A 21,216-nucleotide genomic window follows, 5' to 3' on the forward strand; every position below is an offset into this window, starting at 1 on the left:
TGAGAAATGGTTAGGTATGTTAATTGCTTCGTTTTCTTTGATGTCTAAATCTTATATATGTATGAGATCGAATAGTTTGGCAACATTTGTTACTTTCAGGAAACGAGTAGTGCTGTTTTCCCTCATTTACACTGATAGGATATAACTTAAGTTTCTTTCTTAATAGAAATATCAACAACCGAAGTTGACTTCGTCGGAGCATGGACAAAGTTAGGCCATTTTTAATTTGATTCCGATCCATTTTGATAAAGGGACAAAGACCCTATATCTGAGGGGTCTCCAGGCTATCAATTTGAACCAAGTGACATTTCTGGAATTTTTCCCTTGTTGTTTTTGGGATCCTGCATATGCCATGTGGTAATGTTCTATCTTATCAAATAATGTAGCTTCTTGACTTCGAAATAGACCCAAAACTATGTATGATAAGGTCGTCATTGAAATTTCCACACACTGGCCGGCCAATTGCAAAGGCTCTCAAAGCAGTATGCAATAGCTTTTATTTGGTCAGAACAGTATGCAATAGCTTAGTTTTGCCACACATATCATATCTATAGAGAAACTATATGAGAAAGTATTAGCTGTTCTCAGATCACGGAAAATTCTAATATATCATATAGTATAACATGTCCTATAAAATGTGTGGCTATCATTGATTGAAGCTATGTACAATTAAATGATCATGTAATGATCATTTACCCTTTCAACCTCATGTGTCATAAAATTAAACATATTTACAATAAATATGTAACATATGGTATGATAGACAAAACCTCGGATCACCACCACGTGATCATGAGCTAAACTAAATAGTTAAATGTCATTTCTTCTTGATGGCCATGATTAATTATTCGGGGTCGGTCCATAGCTAAAATGAAGCCATATATCATCGTTTATATACATTCACATTAAATAATATACATAAAAATAGGTGAGTTAATTAGAAGCTTCCAAATGGTGCCTCATTTGGTTAGCCAGCCTCTCTAAAATGGATGTTTTCTCATATTTCACATGACTAGCTTAGAAATGGTCACCGACGCCTGTCGCAAGTGGAATGGATCATGCTTTGAAAGTGATACAAAGACAAAGAAATAATCTAGATGATAAGGGTCCTTATTGCACCGTGTCAAACTCAAACGTTTACAAATTTCTCTTGAGTTCGTCAGGTTAAGCAAACCCAAACAAAATTGGTTGGAAAAAAGTAGGAGAAAATTAAATCTGAAACGAAATGGTCTAGATCATGATCAAATCGAAAAGAAAACGAAGTGATTAAGCTGAAATGTCAAAACCAGCTTTATTGATTATTCATGGAAAAAGAAGATGATCAATCTGTATAATAAACAATAACAATCACACTAGCTAGCTGTGGTAGTCTACAAATGAATTACACACAAATAAAATCAACTGTATACTGTCACAGATTAATTTACTTAAAACATGAACAAAGCTACAGCAATGGACAAGAAGGTGGCGGATAGGCCAGCAACGCCGAGAGATGTCGCGGTGCTAGGTGATGGTGGTGGGGTGACGTCACTGGCTGGTACAGGGGTGGTTGGAGTGGTGGTGCCGGTGCTTGGTGGGGTGGCAGTACTAGTGCTTGGAGTAGGGGCAGAGCCGCTGGTTGGAGAAGGAGCCGGTGCGGAGGTGGGTGTGGGTGTGGCGGTGCTGCTGCTGACGTTGATGGCGAGCTTCTGGCCTTGGTTGCAGTGGCCGGCGAAAGTGCAGATGAAGAAGATCTCGCCGGTTGTGTTGAGTGTGATTCTGACGGGTGGGTTTGAGTAGAGGGAGAGTGTGTTGGAGGTGTTACATGACTCATAGTTTGTCTTGGTCACTTCAGCAACGTCGTGCGATTGATTCAAGAAGTTGAACACTGCAATAAACAAATAATGCACCATGTTAGACCCTTAATTAATTAACTTGATACAATTAAGCAAATTAGTAGCTCCAAAGTTGCTTTAGAACTTGTAAAAGCATTTGCTTTTCAGAGAAGCACTTGCTAAAGTAGTTTTAAAGATCGAGAATAAGAATCTTCAAAGATTTCTTTTTTGTAAGAACAGCACTACAAATAAAAGCGGTTTTTCTACTGATTAAAAGTGAGTATGCCTGAGTTTTGGGTCAATGAATTTACCTAGAACGTCACCAACGAAGAAGGTCTTGTTAGAGGCCCAAACGGTGTAAGTACCGTTGCCGAGCACATTCCAACCGGCGGTGTCTCCAACAGTGTAAGTAGTGGGTCCAGTTGAGGGGCTTGGTGCCGGGGCAGAAGGTGCAGGGGGGCTAGCACTGCTGCTGGGCTCTGGAGAAAGAACCGGAGCCGGCGACGAAGTAGGAGGACTCACGGTGGGAGCCGGAGAAGGGGAAGAAGTCGTTCCGGTAACGTTGACGGCCAACTTCTGTCCGGAGCCACAGTGGCTATCGAAGGTACAGATGTAGTAGTGCTCTCCGGAAGTAAGGGTCAGAGTTGCTGGTGAGTTAGTAGTCAAGGAAATGGGATTGGTTGCATTGCAGGCATCGAAGGCTTCCTTGGTCACTTTTGCGACGTCGTGTGCTCCGCTTGCAAATGTAAAGACTAGAAAAGCCATCCAAGAAGTGAAAGGATTAGTCATTACGATACGTTTAAGTTTCTTTCAGATAACTGGAATGATTATTGAACATGAACAAAACAATATAGGCATTTTTGGGCTTACCAAGAGTGTCACCGGCTTTGAAGGTGTTGTTAGACGACCATGTACTGTAAGCCACAGCTCCACCTGGAGGGACGTTCCAGCCTATACCATCTCCGACTTGATGAGTCACCGCCGAGGCCGTGCTAATTACCAAAGCTGCCACTAGGGCTACGAAAACCGCCGTGTTCGAGTTCCTTGCCATTGCTTTTGCTTTGTGTTCTTTCAGGTCGCCCCTGTTTGTTTTGGTTATGCTCTGCTTCTTAAAACCTCTGCTTTGCTTCTGATAGATAGGAGGCACTGAAAATGGGTTAATTTGGTTTGTCTCCGTCGTTCTCAGCTTTATATAGGGAAAGGCTCCTGCAACGTCGACATGGTTCTGCCGTTGTCTGGCGTTGGATGGAGGCCACGTGTCTGCATGGGTGGGCTGTATCAATGTTTCACATTTGACGATGGCTGCCGTGATATGGGACTTTCCAGAAATTTAGGTTTTCTTCACGCGGAAAGAGGCCCTCTAGGTTGAGAGAGAGCACAGCTCGATCTCACCTAAACTAAAATATGACGACTTTTTCGTTGACTAGTCATCCAAAATTAAAGAAAATATGAAAAGAAGTTATGGTCGTTAGCAAAGGCAATTCTTCTTCGTGTTAATTCCACACAGTAAATGCATTAAAAATGGAAGCAGATGAGAAAGAGTAAAGGAAAGACGTCTAGTCGTCTACTAGTGAAAGTGACCCCCAATATTTACCAAGAACATTTCCAAAATGATGAGATTAAAAATAGAACTTGTCATTGAATTATGTATGTGGAAGATAGAACTTGTCAAACTTAGGCTGCATGTAAACCAACGTGGGGTAATTCGTTTATAATGCTTTGGAAAAGCATATGATGGACTTGGCCAATTCATGTGGAAAAAATGTACGTAACAAATGTTTGGAGATGGGTGGCCTTAGAAGAACAATCCTAGAAAGCTTATTCTTCTCCTAATTTCAACATCAAGCATTTAACGAAATAAATAAGATAAAAAGAAAAGACAGTACTTCATATTAAGCATCCAATGTCATAGGCTTCCCTACATGATATCGAATTATATCGAGCTTTACACTTGACGTCTTGCATTGACTGCATGCAGATGACAAGGTCTAGCATGAGGTTGTGTATATATACGGTTGGGCTACGTAGACATATTAAGCACCCAATGTCATAGGCTTCCCTACATGATATCGAATTATATCGAGCTTTACACTTGAACTGCATGCAGATGACAAGGTCTAGCATGAGGTTGTGTATATATACGGTTCGACTACGTATACATATTATACATACATATATAATGATATAAATTTAGTAGAAAATGAAAATTTTCATAAGAGGTTTACACCTTTCTCCTCTTAAGGGGCTTTTCTAGTGAGGACTCTTAAGTTGAGGATTAGTTGAGAACTTTCGGTTTATGGTTTAAAAGACCCATTTTTCGATCACATTTTGACATCTCATCCGTTCAGTTTTTAGGTTTATATGAGTTAATTATTTATACAAATTTTCAGCCAAATTGGTGTTCGTTAAGATAGCAAGTTAGATCAAATTAACGGACGAACAAACTCTATCAAATATGAACTGTTCAAGTTCATAATTTATATATCACATTTATGAATGTCTCAACAATTTTCAATATAGCTGAAATTTTGGAGAAATGATTTACTCATAAATACCTATAAATTAAACGGTCAAGATGTAGATATAAGATCGAAATGTGGGATAAGTCGAAAAGTCTTCAACTAGTCCTCAACTTAAAAGTACTCGTTAGAAGGGCTTCTTTACACCTTTATATTAAAGATGTAAGTGTTCCATCGGTAACCAAAACAAAAGGCAAGCCGGTCGACTATGTAGACAAATGCCATTCAAAAAAAAAAGAAAGAAAGAAAGAAGAAACGTTGCAATTTCATTAGAGAGTGTCATCTTAATTATACCCAAGAGGTCAAGATAATGACAGGATAATGGACTATGAACACTTCTATGCATGTCCATTACGGACTTTTTTTTCAGCATGTAAATAATATTTGTTAATTTCATTAGAACATTGTTACTTTGTTATATACTTGTATCTGACTTGAAAATGCTTCCCTCTTTTCAGTTTTTATAAGGACCTCTGGAATTATGCTTGATCATCGTCATATATTAACATCCAATTGCCACGATTCTTTGTTATATACTAGCTAGCTAGTAGGTTCTTAGTGGGGGGTTTTACTATATGAAAATTTGCATTTTTGATTTTGTGCCTTCACGTTTGTAATGTCATCTGATAACTAATTAATTAATTATCTCTAATTCCTTACATCAAGCAAGGAGCCAAGGAGACCTACGGCTCCAGCGGTCCAGCCAATCAGCCATATCTGACTTGATTTGTCTTGGAATCCTTAATGTGATCATATATGACTAACATGAGTAGTTTCTTTGTACGTGTCAAGTCACTGACAATTAGCCTGGACTGATCCAACTTGGAGTTTAATTATCATTCAAATGAACCAAAAGACCCAAATTAATCAGAAATATAAAGGATCGTGATTGTTGGTTGGGTATAATTATTTATAGGGTGCGGCTATTTCCACCTCATTAAATGCTGAGTTCACTCCACGTCTTATTTTTTACCTTTAATGTTCTAATTTTATCCTTAAAATTTTGAGAAAATCTAATTTTTATTTTCTTTCTTTTATTTTCCTCAATCTAATAAAATTTAAAAATATATACAAATATCTCATTAATATATTTGATGCAGACTTCAATTCTTCTCAAACCATATCCTATATATGTTCTCCTCGATCTCTTTCTTGAGTTCATTTTTTACGATTATGAATATATATATATATATATATATATGAAAGACTGCATTTGAAGCCAAAAATAAATAAAAATAAGAATGAACAATCTCAACACACTGTATAACCATCATGTTGAAGATTGAAGTGATTCTCGAATCTGATTTGAAAGACGTAGAGAATTGTTTTTTTTCTTCCGATGTAAAGACGTAGAGAATTGTTGTTGTTTGGATTTTATAGATTTTAGTTAAATATTATATTTTCACAAAAATTCTTGATTGTAAGGTTAGTATTGGAATATTTAGTTTAAAACTGAAATGTGGGGTGAACAAAGTATTCGGTGGAGTGACAATAGCCGCACTCTTATTTATATTGAGTAAAGGAAAATATTACAAGGACGAACAAATGGACAACAAGCTATGAATCAAATAACTTAATTAATTTGTCCCAAATCCATATATATACATGAAAAAAAAGGAATATTTAATTCAAATAAGCTCAATATAGCCTTTCATATACAAGGTATATATGTACTGTACGTACGTACGTAATGAACTGATCGATTACAAATAAACAATATCAAGACATGGATTTAATCAATGGAAGAAAGCCAGTCCAACGAGCAAGATGGTAAGGTAGTAGCCACTGCCAGTGATGGTGGAAGAGGCGGCGGAGGTGTATGGGCCAGAAGCGACCGGTGAATGAGCTGACGGAGCCTTTGAAGGAGCAGGCGTTGTGGAGCTCGATGGAGACGGACACGGGGACGGCGTTCCTGCGCTCTTGCCGGTCACGTTAATCGCTAGCTTCTGTCCGTATTCGCAGTGGCTATCGTAGGTGGATGTGAAGTAGTGTTCACCAGTGGTGTTGAGGATGATGTGCACCGGACTGTATTTATAAACGGCAAGGGTGCTATTGGTGGTGCAGTTGTCAAAAACAGCCTTGGTCACAATAGCTACATCTTGTGTCTCATTGAGGAAGTTGAAAACTACAACCAACAAAAGCACGAGGTTAATACAGTTTCAAATAAAGATATAGTTTTTGATACTCATGTAGCATAGAGTTTAATAAAATACCTAATGTGTCTCCAACCATGAAGGTTTTGCCATAAGCCCAAGCAGAATAAGAAAATTCACCAGGCACAAACCAACCCAACTGTTCACCAACGATGTAAGTCACCGGACCTCTAGGAGTAGCTGGACCAGGAGCAGGAGCCGGAGCAGAGGTGGTTGAAGTCACGTTGATGGCTAGCTTTTGTCCCAACTCGCAGTGCTTGTCCATGGTTCCAATGAAGTAGTATTCCCCAATCGTATCCAACGTGAAATTGGCCGGACCAGTTGTCTTAAGCTCGATGGGGTTTGTTGAATTGCAGCTGTCGAAAGCTTCCTTTGTAACCTTGGCTACGTCTTGCTCACCAGTTGTGAAGTTGAACTCTGAAAATTGAGCAACAGAAACAAAAACAAAGTTCAGTAAAGCTACACATATTACATATGCAAGTACATGTATTTGATGATCAGTACCGCTACGTGAACGTACCAAGAATGTCGCCAACGGAGAACTTATGGCCGGAAGCCCAGACTTCATAAGCGTAATGACCTCCAGGAGGAACAATCCATCCGAATTTATCTCCGACGACGTGTTTTTCTACTGCTGCTGTGGATTGAAGGAGGGCAGCCACTGTTATGGCTAGAACGGCGAAATATTTGAGCTCACTTCCCATGTTTGTTTCTTATTAGCAAGAGTACTAGTCCTGATCTTGGTTTTCTTTTCCTTCTCTTGTTTCTATGCTAGAGAATGCTTCTGTGAGATATTTGGATAGAGAGGTGGTGTTTTTATAGAGGTTTTTAGGAGGAAGAAATTGTTGGGGAAGTTTTGGCGATTGACAATTGTCATAGCTAAAGGTAGTACATGTTGCTCTATTCTAGACGTACGTACTGGACCAAATTCATTCAAGGAGGTCTAGAACTCTGTTGTGTTTGACCAATTTATAAATTGATGTGGACGAGTTGATGGAATCAAATATTGCAGGAGAAGATGCAAACGCTGATCAGGAAATAAAGATGATAACCGTGACTTTGAGGTGTTCTGTTATATTAATTTCTGATTTTAGATTTATGCAAACAACAAAGATGACAAAATTAATAGAAATGAGCGAAGATCTTTAGCTAGGGTAACGCGCAATTGACCATTTCCAGCTTTGTAATTATTTTGATTTGCAAAACGGTCAGAGTTTGTAAATTTCTCATCGATTAGTCTAATGATAGTTCTATTCATATTAGTAGTAGATGAACTCGAAGGGAAAGTACATACAAATTTTCGTATAAAAAAAAAAAGTTTAGAACTTTGAATCGCTACCATTAGAAACAAGAGAAATACCAAAGTATATATATATATATATATATAGGGTTCAGTTACACTAGCTTGTACGTAATATTTTAAAATGATCGGAACACTTATTAGTACTGTACCTGTACACATTAATGAAATATTAATCGTGTTAGTAATTTAAACAAATTAAATGCATTAAGAATCTATGCATCAAGTCATGAAAACATAGAACCAATTGTCTTTCAACAATCAACATTTTGATTAAAAATGAAGGCAGCGCCGTAGGTGAAACAGAAAAAAAATTGATTATAACTAATAATACGTCTTCAAACCGACCGCGATTGCATGAATACCAATTACTAAGTCAACTTATGAATAGAAACATCAAACACGGATCATATGTATCTCTCCTCAGTTCTTAATTTCTACAAGACTTCTAGAACAACATAGTAAGTTGCATGACTTGAATCTTTCTTAATTGGTTATTTGGTTTGGTATAGGTCACCATTGTCATGCATGTATTTCACGAGCGAGTACCCTCAATTTCTTATATTGATCGAGGAATCTTCATTCCCAGTTCCCACCTACTTAATTCATAGGCGAATAAATCGCTTAACACTTATTAATAAAAGAAAAAAAAAACAAAGGAGGGGGATCAAAACCTCCCGAAACAAATGACAGACCAGTTGAAACAAAATTGAGGCATACCTCTAAAATTGTTATTATAAGACAATAATATGAAAAGTGGAGGTTCATCGATCCCACCATATCAATTCAGAACATGATGTACATTAATTTGCCAGAGCATCGGCTATTTTATTCCCTTCACAAAAAATATGAGTAGCCTTGAAATTCATTTGAGAGATTCGGTATAAACAATTCAACCATGTGGAATTCAATATCCGAATCAGTTTTCAAACAATGTGGCCGGCTCCATATGCTCTTCAGTTTTCTTTTGGCCATAGACATCTTAATCGAATCTCAAATATCTTGCAGTTTGATACACACACACAAACACAAAGTACTTAAATATACCTATATTTAATCTTGAATAAAATCTTCAAAAATTACACGTATCAAAAGTAACCTATAAAAAAAACAGTAACCTATAGAAACTCAGGTGATGATCGAAGAACAAATCGCACAAACTCTTCGTGCTTAATCATCAACTTATTGGCATTTTCATATTACAATCACGTACATCCATACATGGTACAAAGTGCCTCTATTATTCAATGATAAATGACAGTAATGGATATACCATTCATATATATATATATATATATATATATATATATATATAGCTAGCAGAAACTAGTTTCCTCGGGCCATGATCTTGTGAGAGACGAATTTAGTCGATTGGGGACGATTTTCATTAGCACTTGATGAATATGTTGAATATGGACACGGACCTGGAGCGGGACTAGGACTGGGAGGCAAGGCAGCGCCGATGTAAATGGCAATCTTCTGGCCTTTGGTGCAGTGCCCGGCCAAGGTGGAGGTGAAATAGAATGTGTCGCTTGCGACAAACTGGAGTGTCACTGCTTCCTGGAACACATGCAAGGGATCCGCCGTGTTACAGCTCTCGTAATCATCCTTGGTTACTAGGGCCAGGTCTTGTTCACCTTCTGCAAAGTCGAACTCTGCAAAAACAAACAAACAAATAAACAACGATCAAGTACAGTGTAATGGAACATTAATTGATCCATCATGGACGTTGGATCATATATGGTATTTCTCACCTAGCTCATCGTTAACTACAAAGCTATGCTCGGCAGCCCATGCAGCATAAGTGGCAGCGCCACCAGGAGGAATAGCCCATCCCAAGTCGTCTCCGACTGTGTATAGTACAGCTTCCGCTCCATGTAACAAGACTACTGCCACTGCGAGAACAGCAACTATCACGTTCATGGTTTTCATCTCGATAGTAATCGTCTGCTGCTGCTGCTGGTGTTGTTGATGTTGTTGTTGTTGTTGCAGTAGTATATAGAGGGGGAGGTCTTGAATTATAGGAAGAGGTTGAGCGAGACCCGCCAAATTTCACATAGAGAGTTCATATGTCATAGCATTGTTGTATCACATCCAGCAATTGCAAGCTGTGTGAATAGTGCTACGAGACCAAGACACAAGTGTGCGTTGAGATTATCAAAAGAATCCAAACTTGTTTCTAGCTAGGACTGATGGTCAATGTCAATGATCAGTCGATACTAAAGATGTCGTAGAAATTAGTCAATTTTAGATTGTATATTGCTAAGGTACATCAACGTTAATATACTGCTTTGTTTCGGAAAAAAAGAAAGAAAGAGAAGTCGATATACTGCTGCTTGAATTTTATGTATAAAACAGAAATGCCGGCCTTGAGGTCACTATGCTCATAATATTGATTCTAAAACTAATGCGGATTAGAAAGACAATCTTTTCAGCTAGCTGCCCTATCTAACAGAACTTCAGGTTAAGCTAACCATGCAAGCAGTGACGAAATCAGGATTTCACAGTGGGTATAGCTAATTTTGTATGGACACAAGAAATTTTGTTTGAGGTTTGTAACCGGCGGTCGGTGCGGCGGTTAGATTTAACTGTGACTGGTGGTTGTGGGCTCGGCAGTGGTCGCAGTACTCGGCTGGTGGTTGTGATTGTGACTCTGTGAGGTTTGAGGAATTGATGGGTTGGTGGTTGTGGGCTATTTGCTATACTAATAGTTTGGTGAGCTAATTTGGGTATGGCTAGTAGACTAATATATGTACCCAGCTGTATATATGGCTGATTATTGATATGGCTATAGCCCTGATAGCCATATGCATACTTCCGCCACTACATGCAAGTTAATCAAGTTTTCATGATGATAATGAACTAATCATGTACTTTGCCATTATCTTAAAGAATCAAGTTTTTCGTTAATATATAGTTTCTTTTTGTCTCTATATTAGATAATGAAAATTTGTCATTCTTAAAAAAAAAAAAAAAGNTAATAGAAAATTTGTAAATAAGAATTCAACCTGAGGAGAACAAGAATATATGATTCTATATTTGTCCAACCCAACGCAGTTTTTAGTTTGGTCGACTATGACCAACCCAACTACACCTCTCTCTCTCTCTTTTTCTTCTCCCTCTCTCTCTCTCTTTCTCTCCCTCTCTCTTCTCTCTCTTCTCTTTTGATTGGATGTTCACGCAGACTAGCAAAAGCTGCTGGTTGGCAAATCTGGATCCAAGAATATATAACCTACAGAATTAAATGAAAGACAGGCCTAAATAGAAAAAATGGGTCTAGGCCGAACATAAAAGCGAAGACGGAATTCAATTCATCGGGCTTTAACGGGCTAAGCGAAGCCCAAGTGTGGCTAGGCGGAACCTGGGTTTGCGGGCCTTACGCAGGCTGGGGGTCCCTCCAATAAAAAAGAAAAAAAAGAGAGGAGTGAGTAGCCCGCCATGTCTAGTATCCTCCCAGCTCCGTCATCGTCTTCGATCTTCTCCATACTCACACTCACACTCCTCCTCATCGCCACCGGGGCCCTCCCAGAACAACCCGAACCGGAACCCGGACTACGCCGACGCCGTGTCCTACCTCAAATTCCGTCTTGGGTCATCGCATTAGTGGAGTAATCGGCCTTGGTTGCATCAAAGGAGGTACATAGTTCTCTAAACACTTCAATATATTTTCAATCAAGTTTCCTAAGCAAAGTTCATATCCAAATCTGGGATGACACATTTTAGCTGCATGCATGTCTGCATTTTATTTTGTTTTGTGCAAGCGCATGAAATTAATCTATGATCTAAACCCGTTCTAAACTAGTTCTCTTTTCACCCGTGCCAATTTTGTATCGGATGTGGCCGGGGGAGACTGATCAGGCATCTCACCTTTCAGGATGATGTGGAAGAGCATCGATCCTCATGGACAAGAGTGAGCTATAATAGAGACACTCCCCCAAGCTTTCATTAGTTTTGGTGTCTTGAAAAAAGAAACGAGAAAGGAGGACAAACTAAGTAAATGTTAAATTAAACATATTCATATATTATTCTTATTACAACTCTTATTGATTGAAAGAAAAATAAACATAAAACTAAACATACATAATTGCTATGTAGAATTACTAGATAGCAAGTAATTAGCAACTTAATTAGATGACACCCCCCATTGTCAGAGACACAGTCTTTTTGTTGCCGTGTTTGTTAACTCTTTTGGAAAGAAACTTAAGCGGCAGCTTTGCATTACTGTTAGCTTCAGCAGCAGCAGATGAACTTGGAGAATTGGTCCAGTTAAGGGCAATCTTTTTGATAGGATTCATGGATTTATTCAACGGAAGAAGAAAAGGAAGAAGACGACTGAAAGTAAGAAACGCTGAGAACATAAACGACTACATCGTGAATTTTCAATACATCACAACACTACAATAATCCCTAGATATAGAACTAATCTAATACTGAAATGACAGGAATACGAAATATATATCTGTATATTTCTAACACCCTCCCTCAACCATATGCTTGGGCACCCCAAGCATAATGGTTGCAATACATGATATGAAACCTCAAGGCTACAGAACTGCTCTTCTTCGATAGCCAACATAGACAGGCCACAGCCTTGTGGAAAGTGAAGGACCAATTTGAGATGAAGCACTTCCAGATGCTTGATAGAAACCAAACATGCAAGGAAGTAAGCTCTGGAAGAAACCTTGTTCTTGGCAATCAACAGCTGAAAAGAGAAAGCCCTGCCACAACAATCACATACACACAAAATGTATGGAACTATTGCAATGAACATCCCAGCAAATTCATTGTACTTGAATCATGAGATTTATCATCAGAATAGGCATTCCAATGTGCTTGTTCGACCAATTACTCCTAGCAATAACACACCCAGACCAAGAAGCATGTTGGAGCCCATAAAAGTTTCTCTATTGTTTCTTAACCCAGCTGTACTTGTTCTTTGGCTACAGCAAAAAAGACTATATGCAACTGCTTCTGGTTCTTCATTGATCAGTAGATGGGACATATGAACATACAACCACAAAGCCAAACTATGTAACCCCTCAACTAAGAAGTGAGAAGTACTTCTCTGAAGTGCGAAAGAAGAAATCCTTTCTCTCTGCTCTGCAACATTTCCCAAATAATTCCAGAACCAAAGCAATTGATGATCACTCCTAGAAGCTGTACTCGCCCCTTAACTCTTATAGCATTACTCCAACATATATGCTGCATAATCATGTCTTCTTCCACATTGCAATTTGAACTACGCTCTCTGAAATTAGATCTAGACAAACCAGCAGTCCCATATATTCATAATAAGCTGCTGCATAAGAAGTGTTTCCCTCCACATTTCAGTTGGATCCTTGACTTACTGCAATATTTTCTGCACCGCTTTGCCATACAGAGGCTACTACCTCAATACTACAATTCCACATACTACTACCTCCATTACTACGTTTTCTTACAGGGTCAATATCGCAAACAAATTGCGGTAGGAAAACACTAAGCAACAGTCATCAACTTTGTATCACCAAACATACATCACTAAGCAATTAGGAACATATAGCAGAGAGAGAAGCTCACAACATTCAACCATAATCCCTATCCATCTCTTCTATCTCAAATCACCACCAGATTTAGAAGCCCAGAGTATTTACATATAATATCAATCAACACTGTCATCTCCCCTACTTCTACAACCAACCACATCCAAGCGATAAACACACAGGAGAGAGGGGGATAGACTAGTACCGTACCAAATCCGAGCCCATAGATTGCAAACTGGAGAGCACGATGACGACGAAGCGAGGTAGATGACGATGACTTCCAAGAGAAATTATGCTTCGATTCGAAACTGAGAAGAAGAAGACTCATCGGGCTTCGTCGATCTGAGGACAACACGGCATCAACTGAGCAAATCAGTCACAGGAGAGAACAAGGACGTCGACAAGGCTCGCACGCCGACTATGCGTCAATAATCATCGACTGAATCGACTGGGTGTGAAGGAAATTGGATTTTGGGGTTAGGGTTCTGAAATTGGGGTTAAATCAAATCGAGAACGAAGGAAACTGATAACAACGGAAGCTAAGATAGACATACAGAAGCCACAAGGCCAAAGATCATGACCATGGGCTCTGATACCATGATAGCATTCATGGATTTATTGAAAGGAAAGGAAAGGAAGAAAGACGAAGACTGAAAAGAAAGAAAACGCAGAGAACCGAATGGACTACATTTTGAATATTCTGATACAATTAACACAGTACAATTATGGCTAAATATAGGAGAATTAGACTAATGACAGAAAGACAGAAATACCCTTCTATAATATCCGATGAGAAAATAAAACCAATACTGGACTTCGATGAAGCAAACTTGAGCAACCGATACACTACGACAATAAAACTCTGAATCGTAGAATCGTAGATGAAGGATGACGAGATCATTCTCAAGTTGTGAGCGATAATGCATGGCAGAGAGTGTTGATAACTCAACAGAGAGATCACGATTCAAGTGATATCGAATTTTGGGGGTTAGGGTTAGAAATTGGGGATAAATCGAATCTACTGAAACTGATAAAAACGGAAACGATTACAAACATGAAGAGGTCCACAGGATCAAGAGCCGTAGCTCTGATACCATGATAACATTCATGGCATGGGTTTATTGAAAAGAAATAGAAACGAAGAAGAAGAATGAAAGGAAAAGCAAACGCAGAGACTAATATGGATTACATTGTGAATGATCTGATTAAACCAAACGGTACTACAATTCCTACATATATAGGAGAATTATGCTAAAGACTGAAATACCCTTCTAAATATATATCCCTATATTCCTAACAGCAACACCAATTGTGTACTACTTAAGTTCATTGTCATGTTATATTTAAACAAATCTATGGTCATTAATAATGTGAAACTATTATGACTGAAATGACACATAATGTCAACCTATATGTATGAGATATGAAATGTTTAGTCACTAATAAAGATAAGCTTATTATTTTTCTGTACGTCTCCGTACTAGTACTATAGTATTCAGTCTTTGAAGCTGGAGGAGTTGTTCTAGCAGTGGTGACCAAATATGTTTTTGATTCATGTAATGACATTGATTCTATCATGTAAACAACAAATGGAGCGGCACTGATCGAAATCGAGATCGCTGATAATCACTGTTTCATCAGAATAACCGGTGACCACTGCCATGCACCTGCTCATGGTAGTGGTACGGTGCTGCTGCTGGACCTCAAGCTCCGACTCTAGAACAAACCATAGTTGATGGAATAAGGCCACCTACAGTCCTACACCACAAAACTCGTCGTCCTTTAAGCTTCATGATGCATTCACCGTAGTGATAAATGGACCTATCACTATATGTATCCTTTTCCGACTAAGAATTTGCACCACCATTATCACAGCTTCCAATTTCAGGGTGTCATACCCAATGCACACACCATGTATATATATACTTGGTTCTTTGTGAAATTTGGCATGACTTGCTCAACTGCTTTCCTAAAATCCAAGAGCTACCTACTCTCTTCTCTATAAATCCAGACACCATATTGCAGACCTCATCACCATTTTACTACAGGTAGAAGAATATCAGTCAGGTCAGGGAAAATAAGAGCATCAAGAGATCATGGTGAAGATCATGAATGTTATAGTTGCTGTTATAGCATCTGCAGCAATATTGTTACACAGAACAGAAGCCGAAGACTACACAGTTGGAGACGATTTGGGTTGGACTGTACCTCCGGATGGTGCCGTCGACACATATGAAGACTGGGCAGCCGAGCATACCCCCTTTGTTGTCAATGTTGATACTCTAAGTGAGTAGTAAATCACCGAGTTAACTATTAAGGGTTTACATATGTGTATGTGTGATGAACATGGTGATACTGATGTTATTTGTGTGCAGCATTTCAATTTCAGATGGGACAACAAGATGTGGCATCTGTGAATAAGGTGGATTTCGACAATTGCTTTACCACAAATCCGCTATGGGTGTCGTCGGCTCCGACCAAAGTTGTATTTGATCGACCAGGCACATTTTACTTCGTCGGAACCTACAACGGCCACTGTGCCAAAGGCCAAAAGATGGCTGTTACATGGGTCAACTCCCAGCCATGACTACTCCTCTGCTCAAAATCGAAGTCCAAGTTTCATTTGCTGCTGCCAAAGCTAATAGTAATGTAAACCTTCCGCTTAAGTATCTTTCTACGTACTCAACAAACACGAATACAAAAAGAATATGTCATTGACAACGGGGTGCCATCTAAATAGTTAACTTCAAATTATAAAGAGGTCTGGAGGTTTCCTTTTCCTGTCAAGAAGAGTTGCACTACATTCTAATATGTACAATGAACCGTGTATATGGTTGCATCCACAAAACAAAATAACATGATGATCATTCAGCAACCAATTATTGTCTACGTGATGCAAATATGCTTATGTTGTTAATTAGAACCGGATGGAGAATCACACACACTCCATAGATAGTAATTAAATGGTTCCGACCACATACTGATCCCTTTTGATCCCTTTTAATGTTATTGGCTCAAGTGTTTTATGTTTATTTCTGGTTTCGTGCAACTCATGCAAACATATAGGAAATAGGAGACTAACGCAAACTCCAGTGTTATTGGGAAAAAATATAACCAATTTGTAGACTCTCTAACGTCCATATGTATGTTGCGTGTTGTTATTGACTCGTATGCAAATTCCTCTCATAAACACCCATCACACACCAATTTGTATACATATCACATTTACAAATTATGTTATACCAATGGTGAATATTAGGATCCATGACAGTTTGAATAGAAATAACATGCGATAGCTAGGTGCATGCGGTGCATTGTGGCCCTTATTAAAACACTTGCATGCATGTTGAAACATGAGAAACCTATTACATGCACCATGCATATTTTATTGAGATTCTTCTCACCGTTAAACCAAATTTGGGAGAACAAAAAATATATAAATAAAATGAACCTATCACTATACGTATTCAGTTTTCCAACTAAGAATTTGCACCACCATATTACAGCTACTAATTTCAGGGTGTCATTCACAATGCACATAACATGTCTACTACGTGCTTTGTGAATTTCGGCGGGACTAACTCAACTGCATGCTTTCCTATAACCCGAGAACAACGTATACCTTCTCTATAAATTCAGACACCATATTCAGACCTCATTACCAATTTTCCACACACAGAAAAAAAAAACCAATTCAGGAAAGGGAAACTGATAGGACAGCAAGAAATGGTGAAGATCATGAATGCTTTAGTCGCTGTTATAGCACTAGCAGCGATGTTACATAGAACAGAAGCCGAAGACTACACAGTCGGAGACGACTTGGGTTGGACTATACCTCCTGACGGTGCCGATACTTATGCAGAGTGGGCTGCCGAGCATACCCCCCTTGTAGTTGACGAAGATACCATAAGTGAGTATAGTACTGGCTAGCCACTACTTCTCGAAGTTAACTTTTCATTTTAGGGGTTTAGATATCATGATCATGGTGATAATAATGCTGTTATTTTGTGCAGCATTTGATTTTCCAGTAGGAGAACAAGACGTGGCTTTTGTGACGAAGCAGGATTTCGACTCGTGCACCACCACAAATCCGCTATGGCAGTCATCAGAGCCGGCTAGAGTTACACTTGTTCAAGAAGGCACATTTTACTTCATTGGCACCTTGGCCGGCCACTGCGCCAAAGGCCAAAAGTGTTAGAAATATACAGATATATATTCAAGGGTATTCCTGTCATTTCAGTATTAGATTAGTTCTATATCTAGGGATTATTGTAGTGTTGTGATGTATTGAAAATTTACGATGTAGTCGTTTATGTTCTCAGCGTTTCTTACTTTCAGTCGTCTTCTTCCTTTTCTTCTTCCGTTGAATAAATCCATGAATCCTATCATGGTATCAGAGCATTCACAATGTAATCCATATTAGTCTCTGCGTTTGCTTTTCCTTTCATTCTTCTTCTTCGTTTCTATTTCTTTTCAATAAACCCATGAATGTTATCAGTTGCATCACTTGCATGGGCGATTTAATAAAGAAATTGGTAGAGATCGAATTGATGCATGTAACTAAAGGGATGCTCAGGTGTAAACTGTACTGAGTGATCATCATGTGTTTGGATATCTCGACCAACGACATACATCATACAATGCATATAGTACTTATTCCAACTCTTCTTGAAAGGAAAATACAGAAATAAAGGGTTGCAGATATTTATAATCTGAAACTAACTTATTAAGTGGCACCCCCAGGGTAGATCGATCATCAGTTGTTGCCCTTGTTAACATTTTTAGAGAGAAATTTAAGTGGCAGAGCGGAGTAAGTGGTTGCTGATGACATTGGACACGGAGCAGGTGCCGCTGCTGCCGTAGTATTGGTCCAGGTAACCGCGATCTTTTGCCCTTTGGTGCAATGGCCGGCGAATGTGCAGGTGTAATAATATGTGCCGGGAACAGCAGGCGCAAGATTAACTGCCTCTGAAAATTTCTCTATCGGATTTGTGGTGGTACAACTGTCGAAATCCTCCTTTGTCACTTCAGCCAGGTCTTGTTCTCCTGTTGCAAAATCAAATGCTGCACGTACAATAAAGAAAGCAACCAAATTATTATTATCATCATCGTGAATTCTACAGTACATGTAATCTACAGAATAAATGAAAGTGCTTAAAATCCTAATTTTTTTCTTTAAAAAAAAAAAAGTTTAAATGCCTATGTACGTGAAATTTACGAGCTAGCTCAATAAGATGTGTATCGATTACTGGGGTAACTAGCTAGCAATACTCACTTAAACTATCGTAATCAGCACCGCCATTAAGTACAAAAGGATGCGCCGCCGCCCAGGTTGCATACTCGGCGGCTCCGCCAGAAGGAATCGCCCAGACCAATTCGTGCTCGTATTCAGCTTCTGTGCTATGGAAGAATATTGCTGCCAATGCTATAACAGCAACCAAAACATTCATGGCTTTCGCCATCTCACTGATCTCAGTATCTAATCAATTAGCTTCACCTTCCTTAATTGTGGTACCGTGTAAGAAATTGGTAATGAGGACTGATGTTAGTACCTGACTTTATAGTGGGAGAGACGACCTAGGAAATTAACAAGCGGCCGGCGGAGTAACTCCCGCCAAATTTCACAAAGAAGCAAGTCAATGCATTGTGTTTGACACCCTAAATTTGCTAGCTGTGGCATAAGTTGACATATATGCTAGGTCTCTCCTTCATAAATTGACACCATGAATCAGAGGCTAGCATAAGCAAGTCAATGCATTGTGTTTGACACCCTGGACCAATTCTTTGACATAAATTGTGCTCATGTATAGTGATAGGTGAACGAGCTAGAGCAACATGATCATGTCAATCGAAAAAATTAGCATCTATAAACCAAGTAGAGACATTTTCACCTGACAGTGTTGAGGGCTTCAGAATTCCTTTTAAATGAAGCTATTAGACAAGGTTATGAGTAACATATTAACATTAACAATGAAAATTCAAAGCAACACATAAGATATATAGATCTATATATCTTATGTGGCAAACTATAGATGGGTGAATCAGCGAATAAGTCCAGATGGAACAGATCAACAGATGAAAACGAGCTATTACACCAGCAGACATATAAAAGAGCAGGGAATGCATCACGAAGCTTAAACGACTAGGAGTTCTGTGGTGTATATGTGCATGCCCCAATTCCATTAAGGCAGGAACTAGCTAGGGTTGGCTCCAGGCTCGAAGCTTTAGGTCTAGAAGCAGCACCAGTGCACCACTACTATGAGCAGGAGCTTGTGTATGTGGAGTTGCAGTGGTCGCCGGCCCGTAAACCTGACGAGTAGTAAGTGATTACCGGTGGTCTTGATTTCGATCAGTGCCAGTCCAATATTAATTATTGTTGTACACATGATAGAACATACATATCGTTTGATCATGTTGATCATGTTGTGTATCCTCAAAATTTGAGAAATAGTTGTTAAACATAACACGACATTAATTAACTTAAGCAGTATGATTTAGTGAAGAAATTAATAGAATACTGAAGAAACTACTATAAAGGGATCTATGCTCAGGCCGGTGTAAACCGAAAAATCATCATGTTTTTGGATTTATAGACCAACGCGTACGACATACATGGTACAATGTTCGTATTGTGCTTATTACAACTCTTTTTGGCAGGAAAAAAAAGAAAAGAAATAAATTGCAACAGATCTTTATACTTTGAAATCAACTTATCAGACGGAACCCCCAAGGTCGATCAGTTGTTGTCATGCTTGTTAACTCTTTTGGAGAAAAATTTAAGTGGCAGAGCGGAGTGAGTGGTTGCTGATGAACTTGGACACGGAGAAGGTGCCGCCCCCGAAGTCCAGGTAAGGGCAATCTTTTGCCCTTTGGTGCAATGGCCGGCGAATGTGCTGGTGAAATAGTATGTGCTGGCATAACCAGGCGCATAGTTTATTGCATATGAATTTTTCCATATCGGGTTTGTGGTGGTACAACTGTCAAAATCCTCCTTTGTCACTGCAGCCAGGTCTTGTTCTCCTGTTGCAAATTCAAATGCTGCACGTACAAGAAAGGAAGCAAACAAAGAATTATCATCATCGAGAATCTCTACAGTACAAGTAATTAATCTGCAGTGTCAATGGAAGTGCTTAAAACCTAATTTAAATATAAAAAAAAGTTTTATGAGAAAGTAAAATCAGATGTACATGCATGAACCCCAAAAACCAATTGATTAATGGGGGATTAATTTAACTAGCTAGTAATACTCACTTATACTATCGTAAGTCTGGCCATCAAGTACAAAGGGATGCTCCGCCGCCCAGGTTGCATACTCGCCGGCTCCGCCAGAAGGAATAGCCCAAACCAATGTGTGCTCGATTTCATCAGCTTCTGTTCTATGCAAGAACATTGCTGCCAATGCTATAACCGCAACCAAAACATTCATGGCTTTTCCCATCTTAGCTTCACTGTATTCAACCAATTAGCTTCACTGTTCTTAGTTGTGGTACTGTGTAAAGAGATTGGTGATGAGGACTGAATGGGGTGCCTGACTTTATAGAGGGGAGACCTCTCGGGTTTCATGAAAACAGCTGCAGGCGGCTGAGTGACCTCGCCACTTCGAATATAGGAAAGAGCAAGCGGCTGAGTGACTCCCGCCAAATTTCATCGTACTAAGTTTATGCATTGTCTATGACATCTTTAAATTGCTAGCTGTGATATCACCGCCATATGGTGCCGTAGATGCCAATTTTAACTTATACATAAACAGACTAGATGATGTTATAATCACGTCAGTCGTACGTACGTACAACAAGGTTTACTGGTTTAGTTATGTTAATAAACTAATTTAATGAAACGATTATCATCATTACAGTGTGAATTGGTCAAGTACAATTCACACGGGCGAACTTAATTAGGTCTTAACAC

The 21,216-nt window shown here is 39.0% G+C and overlaps 6 protein-coding genes and 1 non-coding gene across 7 annotated transcripts; 2 read left to right on the forward strand and 5 right to left on the reverse strand.

Annotated features, from left to right (window-relative positions):
• Positions 1 to 1,266: 1,266 nt before the first annotated feature.
• On the reverse strand, positions 1,267 to 2,972 carry LOC101313542. Its single transcript, XM_004287244.1, has 3 exons — positions 2,685 to 2,972; positions 2,126 to 2,566; positions 1,267 to 1,867 (listed from the first exon to the last, which is right to left on the reverse strand). Exons 1-3 carry the CDS (start codon positions 2,863 to 2,865, stop codon positions 1,428 to 1,430), a joined length of 1,062 nt encoding a protein of 353 aa, XP_004287292.1. The 5' UTR covers positions 2,866 to 2,972; the 3' UTR covers positions 1,267 to 1,427.
• A 2,839-nt stretch (positions 2,973 to 5,811) lies between these two features.
• LOC101313831 lies at positions 5,812 to 7,263 on the reverse strand. Its single transcript, XM_004287245.1, has 3 exons — positions 7,007 to 7,263; positions 6,547 to 6,903; positions 5,812 to 6,458 (listed from the first exon to the last, which is right to left on the reverse strand). Exons 1-3 carry the CDS (start codon positions 7,188 to 7,190, stop codon positions 6,070 to 6,072), a joined length of 930 nt encoding a protein of 309 aa, XP_004287293.1. The 5' UTR covers positions 7,191 to 7,263; the 3' UTR covers positions 5,812 to 6,069.
• Positions 7,264 to 9,112: 1,849 nt separating this feature from the next.
• Positions 9,113 to 9,718, reverse strand: LOC101294403 (early nodulin-like protein 1-like). The gene is made up of 2 exons (XM_004288744.1): positions 9,541 to 9,718; positions 9,113 to 9,441 (listed from the first exon to the last, which is right to left on the reverse strand). The coding sequence occupies exons 1-2, from the start codon at positions 9,716 to 9,718 to the stop codon at positions 9,113 to 9,115; spliced, it is 507 nt and encodes a 168-aa protein (XP_004288792.1).
• Positions 9,719 to 12,109: 2,391 nt separating this feature from the next.
• On the reverse strand, positions 12,110 to 14,015 carry LOC101314118. Its single transcript, XR_183667.1, has 2 exons — positions 13,545 to 14,015; positions 12,110 to 13,506 (listed from the first exon to the last, which is right to left on the reverse strand). It is a non-coding gene; the product is annotated as an uncharacterized LOC101314118 (transcript).
• A 1,389-nt stretch (positions 14,016 to 15,404) lies between these two features.
• Positions 15,405 to 15,895, forward strand: LOC101294701 (early nodulin-like protein 1-like). Its single transcript, XM_004288745.1, has 2 exons — positions 15,405 to 15,594; positions 15,684 to 15,895. Exons 1-2 carry the CDS (start codon positions 15,405 to 15,407, stop codon positions 15,893 to 15,895), a joined length of 402 nt encoding a protein of 133 aa, XP_004288793.1.
• Positions 15,896 to 17,034: 1,139 nt separating this feature from the next.
• LOC101294985 (early nodulin-like protein 1-like) lies at positions 17,035 to 17,506 on the forward strand. Its single transcript, XM_004288746.1, has 2 exons — positions 17,035 to 17,218; positions 17,322 to 17,506. The coding sequence occupies exons 1-2, from the start codon at positions 17,035 to 17,037 to the stop codon at positions 17,504 to 17,506; spliced, it is 369 nt and encodes a 122-aa protein (XP_004288794.1).
• Positions 17,507 to 19,914: 2,408 nt separating this feature from the next.
• Positions 19,915 to 20,737, reverse strand: LOC101314307 (early nodulin-like protein 1-like). The gene is made up of 2 exons (XM_004287246.1): positions 20,560 to 20,737; positions 19,915 to 20,346 (listed from the first exon to the last, which is right to left on the reverse strand). Exons 1-2 carry the CDS (start codon positions 20,732 to 20,734, stop codon positions 20,045 to 20,047), a joined length of 477 nt encoding a protein of 158 aa, XP_004287294.1. The 5' UTR covers positions 20,735 to 20,737; the 3' UTR covers positions 19,915 to 20,044.
• Positions 20,738 to 21,216: the final 479 nt, after the last annotated feature.

This window comes from Fragaria vesca, linkage group LG1, assembly GCF_000184155.1.
Source record: "Fragaria vesca subsp. vesca linkage group LG1, FraVesHawaii_1.0, whole genome shotgun sequence".
NCBI classification, from domain to species: Eukaryota; Viridiplantae; Streptophyta; class Magnoliopsida; order Rosales; family Rosaceae; genus Fragaria; species Fragaria vesca.

Excerpts from the sequence above, each read along its gene's own strand:
- LOC101314307 (XM_004287246.1), bottom strand. The coding sequence starts at position 20,734 with ATGAATGTTTTGGTTGCGGTTATAGCATTGGCAGCAATGTTCTTGCAT. Across the intron at positions 20,347-20,559 it reads CCAGACTTACGATAGTATAA|CATTTGAATTTGCAACAGGA; the intron begins GTGAGTATTACT and ends TTGTACGTGCAG.
- LOC101294985 (XM_004288746.1), top strand. The coding sequence starts at position 17,035 with ATGGTGAAGATCATGAATGCTTTAGTCGCTGTTATAGCACTAGCAGCG. Across the intron at positions 17,219-17,321 it reads AGTTGACGAAGATACCATAA|CATTTGATTTTCCAGTAGGA; the intron begins GTGAGTATAGTA and ends TATTTTGTGCAG.
- LOC101313831 (XM_004287245.1), bottom strand. The coding sequence starts at position 7,190 with ATGGGAAGTGAGCTCAAATATTTCGCCGTTCTAGCCATAACAGTGGCT. Across the intron at positions 6,904-7,006 it reads CTCCGTTGGCGACATTCTTG|AGTTCAACTTCACAACTGGT; the intron begins GTACGTTCACGT and ends CTCAATTTTCAG. Across the intron at positions 6,459-6,546 it reads CATGGTTGGAGACACATTAG|TTTTCAACTTCCTCAATGAG; the intron begins GTATTTTATTAA and ends TGTTGGTTGTAG.
- LOC101294403 (XM_004288744.1), bottom strand. The coding sequence starts at position 9,718 with ATGAAAACCATGAACGTGATAGTTGCTGTTCTCGCAGTGGCAGTAGTC. Across the intron at positions 9,442-9,540 it reads TGTAGTTAACGATGAGCTAG|AGTTCGACTTTGCAGAAGGT; the intron begins GTGAGAAATACC and ends TTGTTTTTGCAG.
- LOC101313542 (XM_004287244.1), bottom strand. The coding sequence starts at position 2,865 with ATGGCAAGGAACTCGAACACGGCGGTTTTCGTAGCCCTAGTGGCAGCT. Across the intron at positions 2,567-2,684 it reads CAAAGCCGGTGACACTCTTG|TCTTTACATTTGCAAGCGGA; the intron begins GTAAGCCCAAAA and ends TGGCTTTTCTAG. Across the intron at positions 1,868-2,125 it reads CTTCGTTGGTGACGTTCTAG|TGTTCAACTTCTTGAATCAA; the intron begins GTAAATTCATTG and ends TGTTTATTGCAG.
- LOC101294701 (XM_004288745.1), top strand. The coding sequence starts at position 15,405 with ATGGTGAAGATCATGAATGTTATAGTTGCTGTTATAGCATCTGCAGCA. Across the intron at positions 15,595-15,683 it reads TGTCAATGTTGATACTCTAA|CATTTCAATTTCAGATGGGA; the intron begins GTGAGTAGTAAA and ends ATTTGTGTGCAG.